We start from the raw sequence: 27,845 nt of genomic DNA, 5'->3' as shown, positions 1-27,845 counted from the left end.
ATATTCACCTAGCACGAGGATCCAACCCATTTCTGCAGCAACATTTTGCAGCCTCAGTGGAACGGAAGTTTAATGCCATAAAATTCATATTTTGAAAGTAATCATTGATTGGATACATCAAAATTATTTGCTACCTGTAAACAATTTAATTTGTCATTCATCAATTATTTATGATTATTAAACCCATGTCAGAACAGAGGGTGTTGGTTTCCCTAATGGAATTGCTCAGGCTTGGGCCAAGGGAGAGGGGACTGCCCCTATGCAGACTGCCTCTTTTGTGCCAGCATGATGTGTACAAAAACTATAGAAGTGTCTGGACACAAGTATTGTCCACCTCCTTAAATTATTGGTGCCACTCCCTTCCCTCCTCCTCTGCCCCCTCTCCCCACTCAATGCCTGGCTACTTGCCGGCCTGAATTGCCTACCCTCAAGGCCTCGCTGGTCAGGAGGTTGGGCTTACATGATATTGGAAGAGCCATCAGTAAGGCAGGAAATTAAGGAAAAAAGAAGATGCTAGTGCCATGACAGTTGAAATATGGGTTGCATTGGTTATGGGGGTTCCTGGGTAATAATAACCATTAGAGATGAAATAGAACAGGAGTTGGGATGAGGCAAGAATAGTATACAAATAATAAATTTTTAGGCTAGCATGAAGAGGTGTGGAACAAAGCGGGTGTAATTGTTTCCATCCACTGACAAAAATTCACAACTGGCCTTTCACAGACATCACGTAACATCACAGGTTAAAGGGCCAAGTAGGCCACATTTTCCCATGGAAAGCCCAACTTTAGAAAACCCCAGCACAGGAATACACACACAAGCATATTTATTTATAAAAAATAAACTTTTTTATAAAATAAAAAAATTAAAAAGAGAAATAAAGAAAGAAAAATAAATTAAAAAATGCACCCTTCACCCCATTACATATGACAACTCGAAGTAAAGAAAGTATCAATGTTTTTCTTATATGACAGCACAGAGTCATAACTAACAACCCATTCTTGCAAGTCATTCCATTCATTCACAACCCTTTGAGAGAAGCTAAATTTTCTAATATCCTGACGAGAAAACTCTTTAATTAATTTGAGACTATGACTACAAGTTCGAGAAATAGTTGAAACCTTCAAACAATCACAAGCACCTAAAGAATCATTAATTGTAAGGAACTTATAAACGTATATCATGTCACCATGGTATCGCCTCAATTCAAGTGTAGTTAGCCCAAGAGCACTTAAACAAATTTCATAAGGGAGATGCCGAATGTTGGAAATAATCCTAGTAGACATTTGGCCAAGGTGTCAACAATTAAGGTAGTACTGTACATGTGTTTTAAATTAGAAGGGAAGTAGCAAGAAAGTACAGTATGTATAAGGATAGTAACTACAAAAGGGAATTTAAGGGTCCAGTAACCGGTTGGTACGTGACTAAACAATCCATGGACAAATCCTGGCCGTTTCGGAAACCATGACTTGTGGAAAAATACACAAATAGCCAGAGTTAGATCAGGTGTCACATTGTGTGGCAAGTTAACTGTTCAGTGAAAAATCATAGACCAACTGTATGTCGCAATCTTATTCCGAGACGCCACAAGTGTTAATAGTCTTTTAATATAACTACTTCCATTAATTTCCTTTCAGGGCTGTATGGTTATATTACTGAGACAGCAAAGATCAACTCAGATTCAGTGCTGTTGTAATAGCAAATAGGGATTTTAGAAATCCAGGTTCAATCCAATTCTTGCCATGTCCGGCCTATATTTACTGATGATGACACCAAAGTAAGTAATGTTTGAAGTAGTAAGAATGGTAGCATCTGAACTTGTTTCATTTGGACACATCTAGTATTAGTAGTAGTACATGCCTTTACCCAGGGCATGTATGCTGTTATGAATATCTGCACACTCCCAGACCAGGTTCTGGTATGTACAGCAATGGTTTTTCCCATGTTGAAAAAAGGATAACATAAATCAGTAAGACACAGAATTTGTCGCTTGCAACATAAAACATTTTTATTTTCCAACTTGCATTTCTTATTTTTTTATCTTTCTGAACTTACAGCAAGTCTATTTCTTTCAAAGCGCCCCAAAAAAACTACAAAATAGTAACAACCGACTTAAAAGTCCCTTTTCTCATAATTCAAAAAGAGAGCAGTCCTGCAGCAAGATAAAGGCAAAGGAGACAAAAGCACAAGACAAGACCGAAAAAGTTACAGCAGGGTTAACAGACCAAGCTATTCCATCCCTCCTCCCCCAGCCCCTTCCCCTGCCCTTCCATGTTTCCCTTCCTAACTTGTTCTCATGGAACCAGAACATTTCAAAAACTACTGAAGCATCTTTGAAGATGTGGAAAACAAAATCTCTAGGAGGAAAAGAGAAGATGTGAGAATGAGAAGATTCCAAGATCAATCATAACAAAAGCATTACATGTTGTCAATGTGCTGTATGTATAAACATGGGGGCACTTTCTGTTTCTAATACCAACTGATTTATGTTATAAATGTGAGGAGATATTCTGTCATATGATGATATTGAATGTAAATGCTGGAAGTGATTTGTGTACCAAGTTGCCAACATAGAACTTGAACTTGGTAACTGGCTTCATACCAGTTATTGAAACCATAGGCAAACATGAACAATGAAATGTCATTGAGTGATGTAAAGTAGTTTAATATATACCAAGAGCATTGATTGAAAACAGGGATGGGGAGGGGGCTCTGTTTCCTCACAGCTAAAATTGACTGACAAAATTCCAACTTCCCTTTAAACAAGTTTCACACTTCATGTTTTATACACACCCTACTAATTTTAGAATTTGTGATTGCTTTAATGTCTGATTCTTAGGCTTGTGAGTGCAAAGTTACTGAACATTCATTATTCAAAATCAGAAAAGATGATGCAAATGAGAGAGGCAGGAGAATAGAATCAGAGAAGAATTTAATTGAGCTTGAACTTCTTCTGAGATGGATGATGAAAATGGGGGCAGGGGGAGGGTATACAGCAGGACTGTTTTGAAGAGAGAAATGGAAACGTTGTGTTTGATTTGATTTACCTAACATCTTGTGATACCATTTGGGTTATGTGGTGGTAAAAATGGTTTATTTTTACTTCCAACCCCAGCATGGTTGTATCATGTGCTTCATTACTGGCCATATAACTACCATGGAACAAAAATAAATAACTGGCCGTTTCATATATATGCTTCTTTGGGTGTATGTATGTATGTTTGTGTATATGTATATAGGTAAGTATACATGTTATTTGTATCTGCAACATGTAGTATTCTATCAAAGGCTTATAACTGGCATACAATTTTGTCCATCTTACATATTACACAGCTCTCTGAAAAAGGAAGAAAGTGAGATACTGCATAGCAGGAAGGGAAAGACCTAACAAGTTTATGTGCAACAATAGGTACACTACTTCCTACAGAACATCAACTCTTGACTGAGGAACATTTGCCTGGTATAATTGTTAAAGGAAGATAGTCTATAGGCCAAAGATTTTTGGTACCCCTAGCCTTTCGGTTTGTCCTCTTTAATATAATCTATGCAGAGATATTATTATATTGTTTTTCATTTAGATCAAATATTACTTTTGTCCATAGATTATGGACAGCTTGTGAGATGACATTATAAGTTTGTCAGATCAATTTTAGAATGAAAATTTCCATATTCTTATGGACGAAATAAATCTATCTATCTATAAATCAGCATGTTTTTTGTACCTTGTACCAAATTAATTGCTTAATTTTCCTAACATCATATACCTCATCTCTCCCCCTTAAGTTAATAATGACATAACTAAAACACATTACAATCTCTTGTGAACCAACCTGCTGAACTATAAATTGGCAAATACTTCCACCAAAATTTCTACGTGCTTACTGTAAAACACCAAGTTTGGTCTTATGTTTCAAAACATGTCAATCCAAGGAGTAAAGCTATTTCAATTTTCCTATGAAATTCTTCTTGTGACACCTTTACTTTTATATTAAACACCAGCTACCACACCCTTCCTTTGGCACCTTCACCTAGCTACTTATCAGGTTTGCTCCATAACCATCATGACATCCACTAGCACTCTATATGTGGATACTTTACCCCTTCACCAATGTCCTCCATGACCCACCACCCACTTGTGTCATAAGGTTTACACACCTTTCCCTACACTAGAGCCTATCAACCACAATCTCATGACAGATGTATCTAGCCTAGGCAACTTCTTGTTTGAGAATTTGGATTATGTTTCATCAACAGTTGATGATAATTAACAGTTAACTTTTTGATTACTAGAAACAAATTACAGTGCTCATGTAGGACCAATGCGATAGTATATGAAGTGGATCATTTTGGAAGGCAAAATATCGTTATGAAAAGGAACCAGCTGCATTAAATATAGTTTTGTATGCTACTGTAACATGATAAGATGTGTAACAGTTAATCTTACAATACAAAGATCTGTGATCTGATATCAGCCAACCACACGCTGCCAATCAATCATGTGATATAGCAACAGTTACCAGACAGAATTCATACATTCGAAAAATGTGTTAATTATATCAAGTAGTTTCATTTCTTGTATTACCATTACAGATCCTCAACGTAACCAGTACACACTAACTTGATCTAACCAATGCAACTGAGCGGTCTTTGTTCTAACACTATAATGCCATCAGACAGTCAGTATCAGCAATCGTCATGACGATATGACCCATTCAATGTAGGATAACTTAATGATCTTACATAACAACATTAACCATTCATAACATAATGCAAAACCTATCATAATGGTTCTCTTCAATTCAATGTGAGATAAACCCTATACACTGTCCATCCTGATTATGATCATTATAAACTGGCAACCTATTCTTGACCCCATCACAAAACCTCCTCTATAGACACAGCAAATATACATACCCCACACCAGCATGTAGAACATCAGTGTATCTGACTCAAAGCTAACACCATCTCTGATGATGAAAGGTCTTAGTTTGAACAGAATACAACCAGACAGTACCACATCAGTTTATCTGACTCCAATCTTACACCACATGTGATTATGAATGCAGGTTGTTCATAACCTGAACACCAGCTTGTTTACATCTCTTTTTACAGTCCCTTTAAACAGTGCTAGCTATTCCAACAGATATATTCTAATCTATCTTGTCAATAAGGTGAGAGTAATAACTTCACAATGGACAAAGAAGAGTGGGGCTTAAAAACCCACAAATGACAAAAAAAAAAAAAATAGTCAAGTACGAATATTCGTCTTCATGTAAGTGATAAACATTGAAACATTCTTGAAAACGACACAAACACCATGAAGAACAGGGAGAAAAAAATACTACACTCCAGGGTGCAGCACAAGAACTGTAGAAGGCAAATCCAAATAGCAGTACAATTAACAAATGCAAGGATCCCAACCCTCTGAAACACATTACAAACAAAATGCAAACTATTTGAAATAAGGTTTTGTTTTTGCCTAATTGTCCACAAACTTAGCAAAACTTGTCAAATTCAACAAAGTACCAATTTGATACATATTCCTTATTGAAACTGTGTAAGTTTTAAGAAAAGGGGCACGGTTTAAAAATGAAAAGCAAAACTTGGAAGCAATGCTGGTTTTTGTTGTGTCCAAAATGGTCAAGTTCTCTGATATCATCAAATTGAATCAAGAAAATAAATTAAATCTTTTCTTTGGGAGACAATTTCATTTGACATAAAATATTCTTAAATGAATCTTCTCCTTGGTCTCCGGGAAGAAATGATGGTTCCTAAACATATAGAACAAGACTATCATGTTACACACAAACAGAGTTATAGAGTATTAGCTGTACTGTTTTCTTTGAACTGAATGAGAAAAGGGGGTTGTTGTTGTTGTTCAATAAGGGAAGAATAAGCCTCTTGTTGTCTTAATTATTTTAACTCTTGGTTTTAGATTTAAAAGGGAGTAAGTGAACTGTAGCAAAAGTGTGGAAGTCCTCAAGACTAAACTTGTAAACTGAATCTCTTCACTATTTGCCTGGACTATTTGTCTGACAATTTTATCACCTTATTTCAAATGTTTCCATGCAAAGACCACTGCTCTTTCATGAAGTTAGTTGCTTTTAGGCCTATAGATTGCTGCATTTGGATCTAAACATGATCTGTTCTGCGCCATACCAGGGGAAGACTGAGCTTCCACCTGCATCTCGTGTGGTGAAGCTGTGGGCGGGGAAGATGCTGGCACTTGAGAAGAGGGTATGTCTGTGGGAGGAGGAGGTACACAGAAATACCGCTGCACGCTAAGGTTTTGTACCAAGTTTGGTGGGAGAGGGGTTATTGGTGGGGTTTGGTACGGATGAGGCATGACAGACATGATATCAGCTATCTTGGACTTGAGATCGTGAATTTCCTGCTCTTTTTTCATAAGTTGACCTGTAATGATATAACAAGAGTATTTTGTATTAATCCTGACTCGCTAGTTAGAAAATTGTGCATTTACATCAAGATATGTGAACTATAATTTACTGAAACAATTCTCCAAAAATGTATAAAGCACAAACGAATACTAAATCGCCGTCCATCAGTGATAGCAATTCTTTTACAACAAAGCAAAATTTAGCAGAAATTAATTGATAAACTTCTCTCATGTGTTACAATGTAACACAACAACAATTAAAATTCCTTTACCAAAACCTAACATTACAATATAAAGGTTATATATAATAACAATCTTGATCATTTCCCATACCTGATCATGACCCCCGGTCCGCTAACTTAAAGATATTGCGGCCTCATTCACAGATTGTGATCTGATGAGGAGCTCACAATTCCACATTAACACAGGGTAGAACAATGACCCCAAAAGAACACCTCTATGATCAAATCTCCTAAATAACCAAAATTGAACATTAACTTATGTGGATGAATCACTGGCAAGAAATGTCCCTAACAAACCCAAGTAACATTTGGCCTCAAACTTCTGATATAGTTTGTAAATTTCAAACAATTATCTTAAACCTTGAACATTCTGAATGTATCACATGGCCTGCAATCAAGAATCACTGTGTGAATGTTTCTCTAAACTAAAAGAAACAGGTTGTAAATTGTAGACAGGGAGATGGACTGAGAAACAGATGCTTTTTGATTCTACATTTGTATTTGATCTGAATCTCACCTTCTGATATTTCCAGCTGTCTACGTGCATCACCTAGAGCAGAGAAAAGATCCATCTTAAGTCTTGTCTCTGCACTCAAGCTTGTTTCTAATTTGGTGGTCTTTTCCTGGAGGACCATCAGATTGGACATTAGTCTCTCGTTGTGACTTTGTGTCTCCTGTCTGTCTTGTAATTGCTGTAAGATGAGGTAAGATTAGTCAGAGCAGAGACAGACAAGGATATTAATGGAAGAAGAAATAGTCTACAAGTTCCCAGAGTTACAGTGTTCTGCTTCTAATTCTTTTCTTTATTAGTTTTATTTTTGACATCTTAAAAGAGCCATTCCCTACATTGGTGTTTTTTTTTACAGTAAAAGGACCATGCATGAATCTGACTGGAGGTCAGTAACTTACCTGCCCTTTTCTTATCTACAGATAACAAGCAACTGTATAAAAGCATATAAGTAATTGAATCAAATTGCTATAACAAGAGTGCCAACAAATCCAGTGGTTAGAAGTAGCCAATTTAAAAATCATATACTGCCAGACACCTGATGGTCATGAAAGTCATCACAACTATGTTTTAAGCATTGCTATGACAGATTACCTCTATGAGGTTTCAACAGAACTCTGAAGTGATAACCTGTTGACCTATTGTCGAGGATGTTAAATCCTGACAGCTGATGAACTAACTTAATGCCTGCCATTTGCCGCCATCAGCAAATATCCTTCAAGGAGTGTGAAAAATGCTGTTCTAAAGGAATGGATGTCTCTGAAGGAAAGACCCTCAATTAAGTACAGTAAGTAGATTAACATCATATATGATGCACAAGAAATCCTCTGAACTGTTCTAAACATATTAAATATTGCAAAATAGCACAAGCTGAATTACTACAGCTTTTGGCATAGATTTGGTTAAGTGCCAAGAAGAGTGAATATTAACCTTTCCTATCAATGTACTTTACTACACTCTTTATTAGCAAACTGTCAACTTGTTCAACATCATCAAAGTATTCTACCATGCAATCCCAAGTATGTGAATGCTAAGATTCTTTGAGACAAAGACCATTACACATTTTGACCTTTGTTGACTTCAAATGACATTTCAGCCCTAAAGAGTCCATGCAAGTTGACAGATAAATCTCTATCATGCATGTACAACCTGTGCCCTGGTTATGATTCTTCGGTTATGCAGATATAAAGACTTTCACACCTTGACTGCTGCTGACCTCTGACCCCTTTGAGCAATTTTGACTTTGTGAGCTACAAGTCAAATATGTTTCATTAAGGGCCACATGTCACGTATAAAGACAGCTGTCAATGCTCCCCATCTTGGGGTATCATACTTACGTTTCAGAGTTTGACCTCTGTTGACATTTGACCTATAACCCACTTGTTGCAATTGAAAAGGAAGAACATGCAAACAAACAAACAAACTTGTTTGGCACATATTACACCTTCTCACTTGTCAGAAACTTACCCCAACTTTTCTTTCCAGGTCCCATAATTTCTCTTGTTTATCACGTCCTTCCTGTGTCAATCTGCATATTTCATTTTCTTGGTCTTTTTGCTTTGTGCGACATGACTCTGAACATTCTATAACCCTGCAAAAGTGGGAAAAGTATCAAAAAACAGTTAAACAGGAAGGACGATACAAGGTAGGACGATACGAAGTAGGACGATACGAGGTAGGACGATACGAGGTAGGAGAATACGAGGTCGGACGATACGAGGTCGGACGATACGAGGTAGGACGATACGAGGTAGGACGATACGAGGTAGGACGATACGAGGTAGGACGATACGAGGTAGGACGATACGGGGTAGGACGATACGAGGTAGGACGATACGAGGTAGGACGATACGAGGTAGTATGATACGAGGTAGTCCCCAAGTAGATGCCACGTTTCTACATTAAATTTTATGATCTTTACCTACACAGCAAGCAAAATATCTGAAACACTATCTTAATGGCAAGATCATGAATGTTCTCTTAAAACTTGCTATTTAACTCTCTAAAGTTGCTAAATATGCTACAGATTACTCAAACATAGGGAAAGAAAAAATCAAATTCACAGCTGCTTGTTCTTTTTTTCATTTTTTTGTATTAGGGCTTGTGTTATCTTTAACGAGATAGATCTGACAGTCAAGTAGACTTAACAGATATTATCTTAGCTCCTACCAATGCCTGATTTAACTATGAACACAGACTTCTTTGAAATCACAATATTGACACATACCTTGAAGGATTCGCTGCTGCCATGATCATAGCACGTGCAGCAGCCTCTTCCATCTTACGATTTTTTCTTTCTTCTCGTAGTTGGTTTTCAGTTGATGAACGGGTCTCCCTTTCTTGTTTAACTTTTTGTTCCATTTTCACCAAGTTTTGTTTGTCCTGTTGCTTTTGTGTAACTAAATTATGAAGTCTGCAAAACAAAGAACAATTAGGCTTTGAATAGAACACTTACTTTGAAGCTTGTTAGTCACAACAGACAAGTAAATTAATCTTGAGTGCTCACTTACACATGTTCTGTTACAAAACCTCTGTAAACTTTTCTTAAATATGGACCATTTTAGAACATAAACCCTTTACTCAATATTCTTGTGACTTATTCTCATGAATATTTGTTGAGATGGTTGGTACAGCTTTAAAACAACTGGTTCAACTTGGATCATAATTGTTTACAGTGATTGGGTGTGCATTAATTGACATTTAACATTTAGCGGAATGGTTCAACACTACATCAGAGATTCCTAGATTCTAGTCAGAAAACTCATAGAACTAAAAATAATGGGATCAACTTTTTGAATTTGCTGTAGGGAAGAAATCCTGAACTGAAGAAACTATATAATACACAAGATCATTTAAAGCATTGGGAACAACCCCCACATCACCTTACAAGAAAACCAAAGTAAGATTATATAAAACAAACAAGCAGTGAAACACCACGTTTTATCCTCAAACTAATGTCAAATGCTACGAACAGATATCATGAACAGGATGAAAATTAAATAGATACAAAGTGTGAACAGTCCCTACCAAACCTGTCCTTATTAACAAAAATTTAAAGATCCCATGAGAAACAATCTTTGTAAAATTATAGTAAGACATCAATCAGAGTCGAGATATTGAGGCATTTCGTGTTCCACCTTACTGCATAAGTACTGGTTGCCAAAGGCAGACAGTACAAGCTGCAAAACTGCTAAACTGATTCAGAAATTTACTTCACTACCAGGACTACAAATATATTTATATATGCAGAGCCACATGGAAAGTACTCTAAATGCTTCCTTTGAAGACATCAATTTTGACTTACCCTTATTGCAAACTTCAAATAATTTAATGACTGAGGAAAAAACTGTGCAAAATGAGTGCACCTCTCATAGTTTACAGTATCATTTCAGTCAGATACAAGAAACATTAGATTAGGAAAAGTTTATGAACCAGTCATTTCAATTCAAACACGTCACCACCGTGTTACGTTGGTATTGGCACTGGGGGGGGTTGGCTGATGGAAGGGGGTATTAATGTTCATAAGACAGACCTGAATACCTGACATCTTTCATGACACTTACCTTGTCTGCAAGGATTCATTTTCTTTCTGCAGTTGTTCCCAGTCACATTTAGCCTTCTTTTCTTCTGCCGCATAGCGACTGATATCCGTTCTGAGGTCTGATTCTGTCTGTCGACTGCTTTGCAGATCTGCCTTTAGCTTCTTTATATCTGATTCTAATCTACTTTATTAAAGAAACAAAGCACTGAATGGTGAAATACTCTTAACCTTATGAAGTTAAGATACAAATCAGTAAGTGACCAACTAGACATGGTATTTATGAACTCCACTGTCTAATCAATGCCACTACCTACCAAAGCTTAAGGCAACATTCACTGTTTGAGATATGCACCTTACTGAACAATTAACAGAATTTCTCACTACTTTTGACTACCATGTACAATACTTAACTAATATTTGCAGCGAAACTACACCTAGTCGCAGATAGTTATACACTACTTTGGTCAAGGGACATAATTGAACATTTGAACAATGTTGACATATTTTTCTCATATAAACAAGGTAAAGTTATTCAACTGGATATCAATGACAGACACATCAAGGTGCATTGCTCCAGTATTAAGTTCATAATATCTCAATTGATGTTTAAAATCAATGCTGCCATCAGAGAAATTCTTTAACAGTTATTAAAATTACCTGAAAACTGATTACATCCATTTGTCAAATATGGTTGAGGACAGAAAAACAATGCTAACAGAGTTGTATCTATGTAACGTTAAGATTATGCTCAAGATGACCTCTGACCTTCTATTATGTTCTGCTAATTGTGTCTCTTCATAACTTCAATTGCTCACAATGTAAAAGTTTGAATCATTCTTACTTTTGGGCATCAATAACCTTGAAAAGCCAATTGTGCTACAGGCTGTAACTAAACAAAATTTCTGCTAAACTTGAACCCATACAGCTATGCTTAGATGTAAAGCTTATTGACATGATAATGAATTCACTGACAAGTTAGAGGGTGTGGCAGGACCTACCTGATAATAAAGTCATCTTTGATAAATGGCTGACTGGTTGTTGCTGGCGGACCATTTTGGAGAAGTACATCTGCTGTTATGTTAGTATCTTTGTCTTTGTTCTCTACCTTGGAAGGTAATGTTTTGTTACCCTTACGATTGTTGGAAGATGAAGAAGAGCTGCTACCACTACTACTACTATCTTTCGAGCTTGAGTAAGAATTTTTAGACTTAGGCACTGAGCCTCCGGATGAGTTATGTCGTAGATGTTTGGCTTGTGTCTGCTCATTGGCTAGATTCTCACGTGTACTGTCATGATAATTCACAATCCTCTGTGTAAGCTTGGTGTCTAAGAGGTTTGGATTATCACTCTTAGTCGCTGAGCTCACATTATTAGTTCCATTGTGTTTGCAATGTTTATTCTCCTTGGAATCTTTACTATGCACCCTGTCTGAATTACTATCTGAAGAACCTTTGTGATGGACGTGGCCATTCGGTGAGCCTTTTTTAACTGTACCATTTGTAACTGGTTCATCGCTTTTGTGTGTTAGAGCTGGAAGAGGGGAAAAAAAAGGTGTGAAACGCATAGCCTTTTTAGCAAATTAGGATTGCTTAATTATCCTTAAATAAGCTTGTTATGCTTGCAAAATAGCATCTATTACTACACAAACTGTTGACATGATCTTTTGTTTGGAACATAACAAATATTAATACTGAGTACAGTCAGTATATACTATCTTAAAGATTAAACAGATATTGACACACGTGGAAACACTGCTTCTCTTCACAGCACTGTCCTCATCAAAATAATTAAAGCATATCAGCAACTTCCATCCCATTCCTTTGTAAGAGACACATCATCAAAGATTTTGGGTTTTGCTCTAGTTTGAAATGAATGCGACAGCCACACTTACTATTTTCATATTACTCCGAACATGACGACCATTTGCCCCATATTCAACAAGAAAAAAGAAAAAAATTCCAACCGTTGTCACTAGCAGAATGATTTAGAGTAAACTCAAATCAGTCCTGACTTAAATATTAATTTAGTAATTGACATGGGCAACAACGTTTGCAGCAAATGACCTCAAGCAATGACCTCTGACCTGATGACAGACAGGTAGATAGATAAATGCTTTACCACAAGCTCCACTGGCTATGCCAGTTGAGCTAACCACCAATCACCTCATTGCTTTACCACAAGCTCCACTGGCTATGCCAGTTGAGCTAACCAACAATCACCTCATCACATCATTACATAAGAGTAAGAGCTCACTGGACTTCTTGTACTCCTTTTGCAGAGACTTTCTTTCATAAAAGTGAACAACTATTTCGGAGGATTTGACTGCATTATAATGTGCAACATTTGCCTGAAAACCTGTTCCTTAGGTGTTGCACCTAAAGCTAATTTGAAAACATGGGATTCTGTTTTAGGTTATTTTTATTATGTTATTTATTTATGTTATGTTCTCTGTATACTGTAAGGTATGGATTACTTCTACTAGTAAATAATTAAATTCTAGTTGTAAAGTTAAGCCAAATTTGACAATTCGTTGGTGGAAAGCCATTCATGACATGATGTGGGGAGTACCGTTCAGAGATTTGGGTATTATGTGAAGGCACATACAACTTAGAGAATTTTTACAAATTTTGTTAACTTTTCTCAGTCAAACCTTTAACTTACAAAGGACCCGCCTTGAGGTTGATTGTGAATTCTCTTTTCCCTGAATGTAAATAGACACTGTTTTCAATTAACGTTATCTTCCATTGCAGAAGTGCTGAATAAGACACCGTTTGTGTCATCTTTACTCTGGTACTAAAACAAGCCTTCCATTGTTTCTTGTTGTATTAGTAACAGTAGTCACCAGCCCTGGCAACAAGTTCACTTAACCACTGAATATGCAAAGGGACCAAAACATTATGTTATAGTAGTGCCGTTGACCAAAGCCAATAGTTAAAGATAAGGCAGGATGTTGCCATCTCCCGATTGAGCGATTAGTTCCCTATACCTCTGTTTAGTCCTCCGTGGTAGTGAAGGTTCTGACTGTTAGCCAATTATATCAGCAGAGCACTTCTACCTGCCAAGCAGCGAAGACCTATTTTTTTGTAGGTTCTCACTTATTACTGTGTAGAATGTTTATGTGTGTATGGTAGACAGCAGAATCCTGTTTAATCATTAGTCTAGCTCTTGGCTATAGTAAACTATTAAATAAGGATATAACTTTGTCTGGACGCCAGCTTCACCATTATTAATATTCATACAACCTTTGAAGAAACTTTCTCCTGCCATCCTTCGTAATATTTAGAGGAAGTCAAAAGTGTTTGATTTGTGATTCTAATTTAAGGAACTGTCGCCAAACTGTTTAATTATTTGCCATTCAACATAAATACTTAATACTATACTGTGCGGAGACGGTACCCACAGCCAGCACCAACAACCACCATCCGCAATGAAACAGATAACCAAAAAAATATTCAGCTTATTATTTACATGAACTATGTATTGTTATATTTAAAGTTGTTCGTTGGAGGCACCCCAACAGTAAGGCAATTATTTTAAGTTTTATCTGTTATCGAAGACCTTTAATAGTAAGTTAAATCCAAATTATGTGAATTATTATGATTGACTGAGTGGCTGAAGTATTGAATATATCTAGCTTACTTTAGTCCGCAGCACTCTTGTTGTCCAGTGTTATTTATTTTGTCTCTGTGTCTCCGAGATAATGCTCGGACGTCCTCATACGTCCTGAGCATTAGGATTCCTAATGACCAAAACGTTAGTAAGAAACTAACAAGAACCCTCAGTACTTGATTTCCCTTACATGAAAATTCAAAGAGTTCATAAAATTACATCCTACTTATTCAAAACAAAATATACCCAAACTTACAACCATCTCATAAGGATATATTCGTATATGCCATTAACAATTATGATGTCTGTGAACTTAATCAATTAAATGATACCTTACACTTAACTTCCAAGAACTGTATTCCCCCAAACCCAACCCAACTTTGAAATGGTATCAAATACCTTCCTTCCTGCTAACAGGAATTATCCAGTGCAGTAAACTGGGTTGGGATACCATCGGAGACAAGTTCCTTTATGCTGTTTGCAGTGACGTTTGTAAATGCAATTTCTTGAAATCTACCTTTCATATTATTTAAGTAATCATTTAGTATAAATCTGAAAAAAATCAAAAGCTTTCATGCTACAGGCAGCACTAGGCAACTTGTGTTTCCATGCTAGTGAAGGTAATATCATATTCATTGCCTTGAAACTCTTTAATATTATTTCAATGACAAATTCTTCCTTGTGAATTCTTACCTTTACTTTTATCAGGAACAGTATTCAATGAATTTGTCAGCACTTCTTGTGGTAATGCCTGCTGAAGCAACTGCATATAAAAATCATTTTCTTTCTGGACCTCTCTCTGTTTTCGAAGTCTCAGTCTATAGCTGACATAACTTTTGAAACCAAATCCCAGTGTCACCACTGGATAACCAATACTGGAAAGTAAAAACAAAAGAATCAGATAGTATGCAAATGAGTTACAGTAGTCTTCATTTCTAGAAGATCACATGTGGCATTTTCACCCAGTAAGATGAATGAAATTACACACATAAAATGTCTTTCCTTTTCAGGGTGATGCTACTGTAGTAGTTTCATATATTATTTTGATTTCATTATGTATTACTTTACTTTCAATATGCATATGAAATGCTTATGAATTGTTCAATAGCATGTGTAGCTGATAATTATGGTTAAGCTATCATGTGTTTCTCTGTTATGCTACACATTCTCTTTTGCTCGTATAATACAGAAAGTCACTATGTTTATAGAGTTCTTTTTCCTCTAAAGGTCTTGAGTTTTGTAAACCTAATGTAAAGTACGGTCTCTTTTTTTCTTCCATGACCAGACCACATTTTGCCTCTGATCAGTTAGTAATGTTGTATCACATTCACAGTGCTTCGACCATGTTTCCAATTGTCCATTTTTAACAATATTTCCATTTTAACAATCTTTCCTAGTTTATTTTATCTCTGACCTCCGTCTGAGAATTTGTGACTTCTTTGATTTCTCAGAAACACCAGCAGTGAGACAATGGACTTTCAAAAGCAGAAGCTAAAGCCATCCTTTCTGATTAATCAATCCTTAATTGCTAATGGAAAGCCCCTCTATATTTTGTTATTCTTGTCTGGGAATAAGTTTGTAGAGATTGCAGAACATACTTTTCAGAAACTTTTAAGAATTCGACATGATAGAATTTGGGGTGCTGCAAAAAATCTTTACATAAATTATGGCTTGGTTCAAGCAGCATTATTTTCCTTACCAATGAGCAGCAAATGGCCTACATAAATCCAAATGGAATGGGAGCGCTGTTCTTAACTCCCGTAGCCGTACTGACGCTTCAATGTATACAAAAAGCAACCAAAGCGACGCCGTTGGAAGGCAAACACCACGATCTGTACAGAAAAAGCAAGAAATAAACAATGGTTCGTTAATAGAGATGACTGAAATTTTCCACTGCAACACAATCAATTAACAGTCTCTTCACTTATCTAGTGTTGCATCTCATACAGTAGTTTGTGGTTAAATTGGGCTAACAAATTCTTTGTCTTCTTTTTCTTGGGGGGGGGGGGTGGGTAGGAATGACCAGAAGGTCCAAAAGCACTTCAATATTCTTACATCAGTATGTCCAATCATTGATATATTGTCCTACCACCTTTGTATCTATTGACTGTTCAATTGGAATGCAAACATAATTTTTAATACTATTATATGATAATGGAAGTTAATGTAATATCAAATTCTCTATATATACAGTGTGTATCTAGGCAACTGGTCTTATCAGTTCTAAATCTAGGTGGAAAGTAAAGAATCCAAATATAATACACTAGTGTCTAACTATATCTAGTGAGGTTACATGTCATTTGGAAAGACACACACAGATAAGCTGTACAAGATGTCTTAAAAATTGGATGATAATTTCAAGTACATTGATTTTTAGATCATATTACTTACTCCTTTGGGAGTTATTCATGAAACAGAACAGCAAAAAAAAAAAAAAAAAAAAAAAAAAAAAATTGACACCCACACATCCATTAGGGATGAGGAACATAATAAAGTACATAGCAATCTGAATCATTGTAAAAATGTCACAAAAATATACATATCTTGTGGGTAATGAGCTCTTAATATTTCTAAATTATCTACAATTTTCTCAAGAGAGAGGACACCAAAGAGGAAAAAATGTGTTCCAACTTCCAAAGTTATTTACTAGCAAGGAAAAATGAAATATCCTCACAATAATACAAGCTTGGTAGTTGTAGTCTCCTGCCAAAAGATTTAATTTACAAAGCTGTATTGTTGATGGTTTTCAGCAAATTACCAAAGTTTTGAAATTTTGAGAATAGAATTCTGAACAGGGTTTAAATTTAATGCCTAATGAGATTTAACCCTGAGAAATTCCACAATGTTATTGATGTCCATCAAGAAGAATGTATATATTGTAGGAAAATCTGCCACACACTGGGCTGTGGTTCCATATTGTGAATAGGTTAAAACCATGTCTGAATTTATAACTGCAATAAGACTGTAAAACTTCTAAGTTTGTAACTCTGGAAGTAACCCAAACACCTGCTCATTAAAATGGCTTTTTTTTCCTTACACCAAACCTGGTTTGCCTTTTCTTTTAGAACATTGAAACATTAAAAAATTTCATACAAGTGAATACATTCAGAAAAGGAATATAAAATGAGGCCAAGCAATTGGAAGTGGGGAGGGGAGAGATTTGATGTCTGAAAGTGGGGAAAACCAGGGGGAAGATTTAAGAGGAGGGGTATCACCCTTCCCTTTGAGAAATTTTTGGATTTTATAAACCCCTTATAGTAGATGTGTGCTATGTCCTTTCAACCCTGCTGTATGCTTCAGAGACATGGACACTCTCTAAAGAGACAGAAAATAAGATTGAAGCCTTCGAGAAGTGGCTGTATAGAAAGATGCTGAAAGTGCCCTACAAAGACAGGATGAGCAATGAGGAGGTACTTAACAGGGTGAGCGATGAGAGGAAGCTACTATCAGAGCTGAAAAACAGAAAGATGCAGTACATGAGCCACATCTTGCGATCGAATGGGCTTCAGAAACAACTCCTTGAAGGGAAGGTGGGGAGCAAAAGGAAAAGAGGGAGACCAAGGAACACGTGGTTGGCAGACATCCGGAATTAGACAGGAAAAAGCCTACACGATCTGGCACGAACAGCGGAGGATAGAACGAAGTGGTGAACCATGGCATCCAGAGCCTCGAAGGGACAAGGAACCATCTAAGATAAGTAGATGTAATATGGTACAATATTTACAGGCTATTTCCCAGTACTAGTTGTGTATTTGATAATGTAATTATGCTATCTGCATAAAAGTATTGACAGATTTTTAAGATTAAGAATCGTCACAATGGGTCCTTATTTATAGCCTGTTTAATGACATTATGAATAAGTATAAAAGTATCGCAGAGTTGTCATAATTGCTACGACATAACCAACCAAATTACCAACTGAATCAGATGAAAAAGCCAATTCAAAGTCTGGGAAAGTCTTGTCCTCCTGTAATCCCACCACTGATTGGAAGTTTCAATGACAAATAAGCAAGAAAACCGCCACAGACTGTTAACTTTGCCATAGAAATATATATCGTATCAATAGGCTGTAAGGTTAAGTTTGCCTATAGATACTGCAAAGTTTGCTTTAAACTTGGAGGTCACTAACACTAACAGAAAACACACCAAAACAAAATTTAGCCAGTAAGGGCTGACAAGTTGGCATAATGTACTGTACTACAGTAAGAATTTAACAGGTTTTATTGGGATTTAAGTGCAGCTGCATATTGGTGAGAAGTGGGACACTGGGTGTAATGCTGCTGTCCTATATAATGGGTAAAAATGTGCAGAATACTTGTTACCGATATAATATGGTAAAATCCTTGCCATTCGGTAAAGCAGATGGAGAAACTAACGAGAGCCCAACGGGCACTATGGTATCTAGCTTAATGGAATATTTAAGTGTTGCATGTCATCACCCTAATATCATAATATTTATGCCCACATGTATCAGCTATTAACCAACAACTGTATTCCAAGTTTGGATTAAATCTGATTTAAGATTGTGGAGTTATTGCAAATTTAAAATTTTGGCCCCTCCCCACAAAGTGGGCAAGATCATTTTGCTCCTTAATAGTCCCAACAGTATTTGGCTCAAACAATGTGCCTCAAAAATATATTTGCCACAAAAAATTGAACCCCAAAAATGTGGGCCCACATGTTCCCAGAAAAGGGCCAGCATTTTGGGGGCCCAGATGGCCTTCATGTACCACCTATAAACCAACAACAGTATACCAAGTTTGGCTACAATCTGACTTTAAAGGTTGCAAAGTTATAACAATGTAAAGAATATATGGGCTCAAATGGTACCAAACATATTGGGCCCCACAAATTCAGGCCCAAAGAATGTGTCCCAAATGTACTTTGGGGTTGAAATAAAATATGGGATCACCTATCACAAATATGGGCCCAGATGGTCATAACAAATTTAGGCCTAAGCTATTAACCAAGCTATTATACAAAGTTTGGCTACAATAGGACTTACCATTGTGGATTTATTGCAGCAATAATGTAAAGAAATTGTGGGCCCAAGTGATCCCAAAAATATTGGACCCCACAAATTTGGGCCCAAAGAATGTGTCCCAAAATGCATTTAAGGTGGAAATAAAATTTGGGCCCACTCAGCCCAAAAGTGTGCCAAGAATTGCTACATGTACTAGTTAGCTATTAACCAACAACTGTATACCAAGTTTGGCTACAATCCAAAGGTTGTGGAGTCATTTCAATGTAAAGATTTTACATTTGACCTCACAACCTCATTATAAAGTTAGCGCCAACAAATTATAGGGCACACCTTCTCACTACATCTACATAGCAAGTATGACATATATCCATCACTTTGTTGTTGAGTTTTCGCAGCCCTATTCAAGTGTCACAGACGATACACACGCCAACCATAGGTTGCTTTGCTTCCAGGAAAGAACCAAAAAGGGTCTTCTGGAAAAGTAACAGCTGAAGAATACATCCATAAGTGTAATGGGAAGGTAAGTGGCTAGAGCAACAAATATCCCAATTCTCTGTGGAAGATGAATCCAACCAAGTTTACTGTAGGCTATAATCACACTGAGTGACTGAATCAGTAACAGAAAGCTTCTGCAATTACCACAGATACACTTTCTTTCACTTTATTTTTGTAACTTTTCCTTAAAACACAACCACCCACAAACTGAGGTCTTTCTGTTTCATAACTGAAAGACTAACAACCCAGAAACAGAATCTCTACAGGAATGAACACACTATCATTTCACTTATGAACCTATACTTGCTTAAACTACATTGTGTCATCAGCATATTGTCATGTACTACTGTAGTATTGAAAGAAAACATGTATTATGTGGAATATATGGCCAGTGCTTAATCTATGTAATTAAGGCTCATAAACGGTTCATTACAAATTGGTTTCAAATATCAAACAAGAGCAGCAAATATACAAATTACATTTGATGTCCTTGACCTCAAGTTAGTTATCATTTTTTCAGTAATAAAGACAAGGACAAGGTTAAAGCTTCAAATGTGTTAACAAGTTATCAATCTTTGACCTTACTGATCTTTGGCCTCTTTATATAATATATACATAATATATCAGGTGTGTGGATTCACAAACTGTCCAACTGGAGATATTGTGAACTGATATGAAGTGTTATGACTTTGCAGCAGGTTTACCTCAAGTGACTTTTGACCTTCACTATAAATGAATGAGGTTATGATATTGGCATAGAATCTAGATATATACATGACTTTCCTTTATGTATCTCTGGCCGTTGCTATATAGCATGTTTCTGGCATTTGGTAAGATGTTTCAGGAAACTGATAAATTTTCAAAGTTTTACTCATAACAAGCTGGCAATTGAGCAATGTGCCTACATAAAACTATCCTGGTTATGCAAGCAAACGTTTTTAAAAGTCGAGAATGACAAACTTTACTGTTGCATTTGCAAACATGTCTTTGATGTTTATGCCTGTTTTTGAAGGATTACTTTATACAGAATTCATACTTTATATGTTATTGTACATGACAGAAGAAAAATTTGACAGCTACTAATTTTTTTAATGCTAATCTGGTTTTCACGATATTCCACTTTAAAAATATGCTAAGTCTCTGTAAAGCTCCCTTAAGGCTAATTGATGATGCTCCTAAGTGAAGGTCTATATGTCAATGTTAATAATGGTAGACTACAGCAAGCAAAGGGTTCCTCACAAATTATATGTGGTGTAAAAAATAGAAATATAACCTAGATTGATAGCATTGTTATTAAACACTCTACAACATATAAAAAAAACGATAATAATTTTGTGACTTATGTTATCCTTGAACACACATGTGCAAGTTTGGTGAACTAAAGAAACATTTATACTTCTTGATACCTTGGTTTCTTCTAACAATTGAGTGTGTTACCAACACATTGTGACAAAGTCAACCAAAATCAACCTTTAAGGCATATCACTATTTTGACAACCATAGTAATCCTAGGAATTAAATTAGATTAAAAAAAAAACATTTGAAAATGTGAAACCTTTAACTCTGTACAACATAAAAAAAAATCAATAAATATGTTAAAACCTTGAAATTTCATGCTGTAATTACAATTATTATATTTACCTATACTTGCATAATTGTTTGAATACAAAATTTGACAATTGCTTCTGATACACTTTTTAAATTGCAAAATTAGAATGGCAATTTATGTGTTCTATATAGTTGCCTATATTATTTAGTGTCATAAAGTTTGCATTTTCACCTCTTCCAATATTAATGCACACAGAGCTTTTAATCAACCTCATCACTTAATATCCAGTCTCTTCTGCAGAAATACTGTAGCTGTTTATTAACCTTCTCCAGGTGACTCAGATCATAAGTTCCGATTTTCCCTACTGAGATTGGCTGTTGCTTAATTAAGATCAAAACTCACAATCAATGGATTAAACTCAAGAAGGAACACACCCACGAAACCATGTTTACAGTTGAGTTTGATAAACAACCAAGGACTAGTCATTAAGGTTCACTTCATCAAGTAATATCACAAAAAAAACATGATTATTTTAAAATGAAATAAGCTCTTAAATATCTCTTGTAAGGTAAGTCTTGATATTTCAGAATTTTTCTTGCAAGTATGTGTGTATTAGGATTTCATATTGTCAGACCAGTGGGTTGTTGGGTGTGCCTTAATATGTAAGATGATTAATATGCCATTGTGTATGTGTAGATGTGTATGTGCAAATAGGTAGAGAAATTTTGAAATACTATTTTTCTGACTGTATACAGAACTAAGGAAGCAAGAAATACTGCAGAGTCAAGGTGACATAAAAGATACAGTATGATGGTATACATCTCCAATCATGTACAAATCTGTTAATGCTGAAGAGTAAAGATTCTATACAACATAATCAATTGGTGACAAAAATATACAAATATTTAGGGAAGAAGAAAAAAGAAATGGCTCACAGCACAACATTGATGAAGTCATTGCTGAATCATTTGATAATCTGACATTTGAACATGACATGGAGCATCCACATATCAAGTGCAAGATCTATCCAAGTGATTAAAAAGTAGCTTGTTGCTGCTGGCTTCGAAACAATTATAAAGATATTTACATGTATATATTTACAACCACTGACTATCCCAGTAGACAAGCTGTTAGCTTTCTTTATCTCTTTAAAGCCAATTTATGAGAAGTTTTATTTACTGTAGCATATATGATGAGGTATGGCAAGGTTTATCTTGCCAGGCACCTGTTCCTCATCATCATTAATTCCCTACCATCTAGGCAAAATGCTCCAAGTCTTGTCCAGTTGTTTACAGCTTGAGTGACAACAGAAAGTGCCTACTGTAATCATTCATTAAAACCATTCTGGAAATAATTATAATTAACTGTGTGATCAGGTAAAAGTGTTAAATTTTGCAGTTACTAACAAATGTAAACAAAAGTTGACAATTTACCTGTATGCCATACTAACTGCACCCAAACATATGTACTGGCCACAAAAAACAGCCAATGAACAGGGATGAAGAGTAGGCAGACCATGTCCGAAGTGGCGACTATAAATACGAAGAAGATGGAAAAGGCCTGCGGGTGGCAAAAAACAAACACATGATAAAATGGACATCGTCTGAATTATTAAATTTATGGGACAATAATGTAAGAATTAGGAAACTAGGGTAGCACCAATCAAACATGACTGCATATCTTCAATGGTAGAATTATCTGATTTAATTCATTAAGAAAAATCAAATGTTACATTGCATCTTCAACAATCTTCCATAAAGTGTGGTAATCAGGGGCTTGCTTAAATATCTTGTAAATATTCCAAGTTGAAAGTCCCAAATGAAAGCTTATTCACTGATATACTTAACCACTGTAGTCACAAGTATCTGAGAAACACAATTAGAATTTCGAGCCCCCATAGAAGTTTATGTAGAGAATACATACGTAAGTACATGCCAGGCTTCTGTTGCCCTGAAATAACATGTTCAAACTCTTACAGACCAATAGGAGTTAATATACAGAATATATGAAAAATTCCAATTTTCAAATAAATAATATGTGTCATTCTTTACAAACACAATAAGGAGTGTATTTAACACAGAGTACATACTAGGATGCCAGCTTTCCATTACCTTGGTCCTTGGGTAACAACATTTCATACTTGATAATCCAAATAGGAGTTTAGTTAATACGGAATATTAGTAGATTTCATGCATCGCTTATGACGTGACATGTTTAGAAAATTTGTCAAGCAATACTTTTCTACCACACAAACAACCAATTTACAACTAGCAGTGAAAATATGAAATCAAAACACCTTTGTATTTTTCTGACTTTAAACAAACTACAGTGTAACATATTAGTTGAAGACACTGTTTGCCTTGTTGCTTTGACCAAATTTCAAGAGCAAGAATATTTTAAGAGCAGAGAAAAATTCTCCTGACAAGGTAACAAGAGATCTGGTGAGTAATATGATGATATTGCAAATAATCGATACTACTACTGTAGGCAATGGATTAACTTTTTTGTAAAGATAGCAATGACATACACTTTCATGTTCATTACAATTAAACTTTGTTCTCACAACAGAAACATCATAGCCAAGTCACATCTTGCTGATAAAAGATAAAGCTAATCTACAACACAGGGAGGCGCATTTGTGCCAGAACTGGTTAATACCTACTGTAGATACTGTTGGTAAATAAGCAAATACAAACATGCACAATCAATAACATACTGTAAACAAACTATGAAAAGGTGATAAATGCTCCTCAGGAAGCTACCAGAGATAACTTAAGCTTACCAGGCCTTGGTACTTGTAAGAGTCGTAAATACTGCGTAGCAGGAGCCACACAGGCCAAAGGTATTCAAAACGGAACTCCAGTAAGAAGTCAAAGAGCAAGACAGTAGCCCATATTCCCAAGAACTTCAGGTACAAGAAGGTACTATAAGTAGAGACAAAAATGTATACCAATCAGCATTTTGTATCTTCCTAAAGACATTTAATTTCATATTTCATTTGATAACTGAAAGACTCAAATTCTGCCACAAGTGAAAAAGTTATCAGACTAATAAAACTTTCATAGTTCGGTGATCTGCATTAATGAATCCGGGATCCTATATGTCCCAAACGCTATATTTTAGTCTTGAAAGTCTCTATACTGCTTGTGTCCAAAGAACATTTGTTTGAAGAAAAAAAAAACACACACCCACTGTAAGTAAAAGCATGTCAAAACAAACAAGTACTGTATGAAACTTAATCAGGGAATAATAATTCAGTTTTCAAATTTTGTGTAGTCTTCATTTTTGCCACTTACAGGTATGAAATGCTATGGTGCTTGTGTACAAGACTGCTCTACATCCTTACAACTGTATAGCAATCTGCCTATTTTGCATAGCTTTTATTTTATGATACCAAATTAATTATACCCTGCTACTGTAGCATAACATTTTCAATCTCCAAACAACCTATTCATCTTCTCACATTTTGCTAGAGGCAACTGCTCCCCTCTCCCCCACCCCTAAAATAGAAAAGAAGGTACTAAATAGCTACAAAATATTGTGAGAGCTAAATACATAAATTTCTACTACAGCAATTTTCTGGGTAAACAATAGTCAACATAGCTTTTCTAGTGATTTGGTAAGTTTATAGACGGTTACAAATTGTTTGTAAGTATTCCTACATATGCCTTACTTATTAAACACAGAATTTTTTGCTGATCTCCGACTACAGTTCATCAGTACCTTATATACCTACAAAATAATACCAAGACTATGTTTAACAATATTTCAGAGCATAGTATTATTTATGATAAAAATTAACCTTAGCACACTTGAAGTGAGTTTAAACGGTAAAGCTGATTTTTGTCAATGACCAATCTCAATGGGAATTAACTGTGTGAAATGGTACTCTGACTGTACGTATATATGTGAGTTTTTCATGTGCAGTGCTTGTTCACAAATTTCCCACGGCATTTGCTGGAATGGGTTGAGGCTGGAGACATGTGGGGAATTAACATTTTTTCATCAACATGTGGTGCTCATTTATTCATTTTTCTAATTGAAAAGTTTGTTGATCAACGATCCCATGATGAACCTGCATATAAGCTCAGTCAACTTAGTGTCAAACGTAGTGCTTGTGGCACTAGTAATCTAGATTACTTTGAACATGTGGAAATCCCCTGCATAGGAAATTATTACAAATAATGAAAGTTTTGACAAATTATGACCTTGATATATGTAGGGCAGTAGCAGCTAAATGTTGATGAATCATTTTGCAGTAGGAAGACAGCAATACATGACTTGAAAATAGAACATGGAGTCCGCTCAGAGTTGCAGTGGAGATATTTGCTACAAGTATAAGGCCTTACTGTATGTTTGTACGGCAATATGACAGAAACCAAGCTATCATCGTAACCACACTTTGCCATCTTTGCTGAGTTTGTTTGGACATTGCTTAATCACATGCCCAATACCAATGAAAACTGGTGGCCCTGAGACCTTAATGATTAAAAGCTTGTGGCTTTGCTATTACCAAACTGAGGAATAAATCTGCAACTTTTGCCAAAAAGTACAATGTAAAAATTTCCCAGTATACTGTTTCCCATTCATGTTGCTCGCTCAAATAGTGACAAAAAAAGAACAGCAACAAGGTAAACGTAGCATTAATGCAACATGTGTCTGTGTACATCAAGTCTAGCTTAGATGTACTCAAGAAATGACCACAATCTAACACACAAGTAGTAGTACCAGGTTACAATTAATCGATGTCAAATCAATTTTCATACATGTTTGTGTTGTCTATTCATATTCATTAAAATTGACAGCCTAACAAGTTCCTATAGGTTTGTCAACTTATAATTGTCTCTAATTTTACAATAAATTTGTGAAGAGCCTATAGGCATATTAAATTTTGCATGACAAAGCATTACTTGAATTAGACCTAGAGCTCAATCACACGATCTAGCCCACGTTAGGCTTACTTTAACAGTAACGACACTGACGGCTAGTGTTAGACTTTTTTACACAGGAATGTACCGATGAAACTTTCTTTGATTCACGTGGAAGGATCTATAGGTACACCTTCTTCAAATGTGACGGTTCACTGGATAGACTGAATTATAGTTAAGACAAGATAGGGGAATACATACACAGCCTTTATCGTACATGTTGATTGAATAGTTTTTGTTGTAAGTTTGTAATCTTGAGTCGATACACTGTCTTCAAATATATGAAAGTTGGTTGGATAAATCAAGTTAAATTAGGTTGATTGTTTATTAAAAAAGACAGATTCTGATTTTTGATTTAAATGACCCGATTTTGTGTTTTGCGGGCCTATAGGTAGTGTGAAGCAAAGCAATACAGTGCATATAGGCCTACAGTGCACCTACAATAAATGTGCTCTTTCCGCCATACAATAGTTCTTTACCGCCATCGGGGTAACATGGCGGAACAGAACTTTTTCTTTAGCGGAAAGAGCATATTTTCTATGGTGGAATGTACTGATGGCGGAATGACATGGCCCCCTACTACTTGTAGTAGCATGGTGACTTCGAAGTTTGGGCACTTAAGACTTAAAACACCCCAAAACTAAATCTTCTGGTCTAAATCACCAGAAAATATACTTCATATGGTGGGAGAATTGTGTTATAGTACGATACACGGCAAAACTTCTTTCCTGCAAACTGTTTTCACGTTGTTTTCTAAGAAGATTCTTCGTGATTGTGGAACTGGTATTTCTTTGCTAGAGTATTGCGAAGTTCGGACACGCAACCCACAGTGTGGCGCTGGTGATAAAATTGGTGGCGCAGTTGCTCTTTCAGTAATTATAACAGACTTCATAGATCTTCGTCATTTTATTGACAAATATGTAAGTAATTTCTTGCACACGGGTCATTTTGGAGAGAAAATAACTGTAGCTTCATACTTTTTGGTGAAATTTGGCTCTTCCTGTAGGTTTTCATGGTGAAATCGTGTATTTCTTAGGGTGTCCCAACTTCGCAGTATGCCGAACTTCGCAATACTGACTATACTAGTACTAGGCCTACTGCTACTAGCCTATCCATAACTTAGCATTAGTCAAAACTTATAATAAATCAGACTACACCTACCTGATGGGCTAAGGCTTGGTTATAATTGCCAGACCTATTATTGTCACACCTGCTCCTAGCTTAGGCTACTACTAGTTATCTCAATTACATGTAATTATAACCTATGCTCCTAGTCTGGGTTGGACCTAGCCTAGGTCCTATGGTTAACTGTTACTAGTGTTAGGCTAGGCTATGTTGTTATTGTAGAAAGTATAGCATATGTGTCTTACTCGGGTAACGATATAATATCTAATTTTACCTGCTGTAAAACCCTTCAGCGATCTTTGTTCGTTTTAGAGGTCTTCTAGGTCTGCCACAGTCGGCATTTCGCCTCTTCATATTCGAAAAATTGGCCACCATATGTAAAATTTTCGCCTGTTTGTTGGTTAGATACTACCTTAGAAGACCTGCTGTCAAGTTCTTCCTACATAATCCTAAAACCACAATTTCCC

General features: G+C 36.0%; 1 protein-coding gene across 2 annotated transcripts; it reads right to left on the bottom strand.

Moving 5' to 3' along the window:
- Positions 1-1,982: 1,982 nt before the first annotated feature.
- On the bottom strand, positions 1,983-27,845 carry LOC139962946 (macoilin-like). 2 transcript variants are annotated; one of them, XM_071963365.1, is made up of 11 exons: positions 27,653-27,845; positions 24,108-24,249; positions 22,759-22,885; positions 15,997-16,129; positions 14,991-15,172; positions 11,687-12,218; positions 10,711-10,872; positions 9,375-9,560; positions 8,615-8,738; positions 7,157-7,331; positions 1,983-6,414 (listed from the first exon to the last, which is right to left on the bottom strand). In XM_071963365.1, exons 1-11 carry the CDS (start codon positions 27,751-27,753, stop codon positions 6,095-6,097), a joined length of 2,184 nt encoding a protein of 727 aa, XP_071819466.1. In that variant the 5' UTR covers positions 27,754-27,845; the 3' UTR covers positions 1,983-6,094. The 2 variants fall into 2 exon arrangements, with proteins under 2 accessions (XP_071819466.1, XP_071819467.1); XM_071963366.1 differs by having other exon boundaries at positions 10,711-10,869.

The sequence above is a fragment of the Apostichopus japonicus genome, chromosome 21 (genome assembly GCF_037975245.1).
Source record: "Apostichopus japonicus isolate 1M-3 chromosome 21, ASM3797524v1, whole genome shotgun sequence".
NCBI classification, from domain to species: domain Eukaryota; kingdom Metazoa; phylum Echinodermata; class Holothuroidea; order Aspidochirotida; family Stichopodidae; genus Apostichopus; species Apostichopus japonicus.
This window is presented reverse-complemented; position numbering and strand designations above follow the sequence as displayed.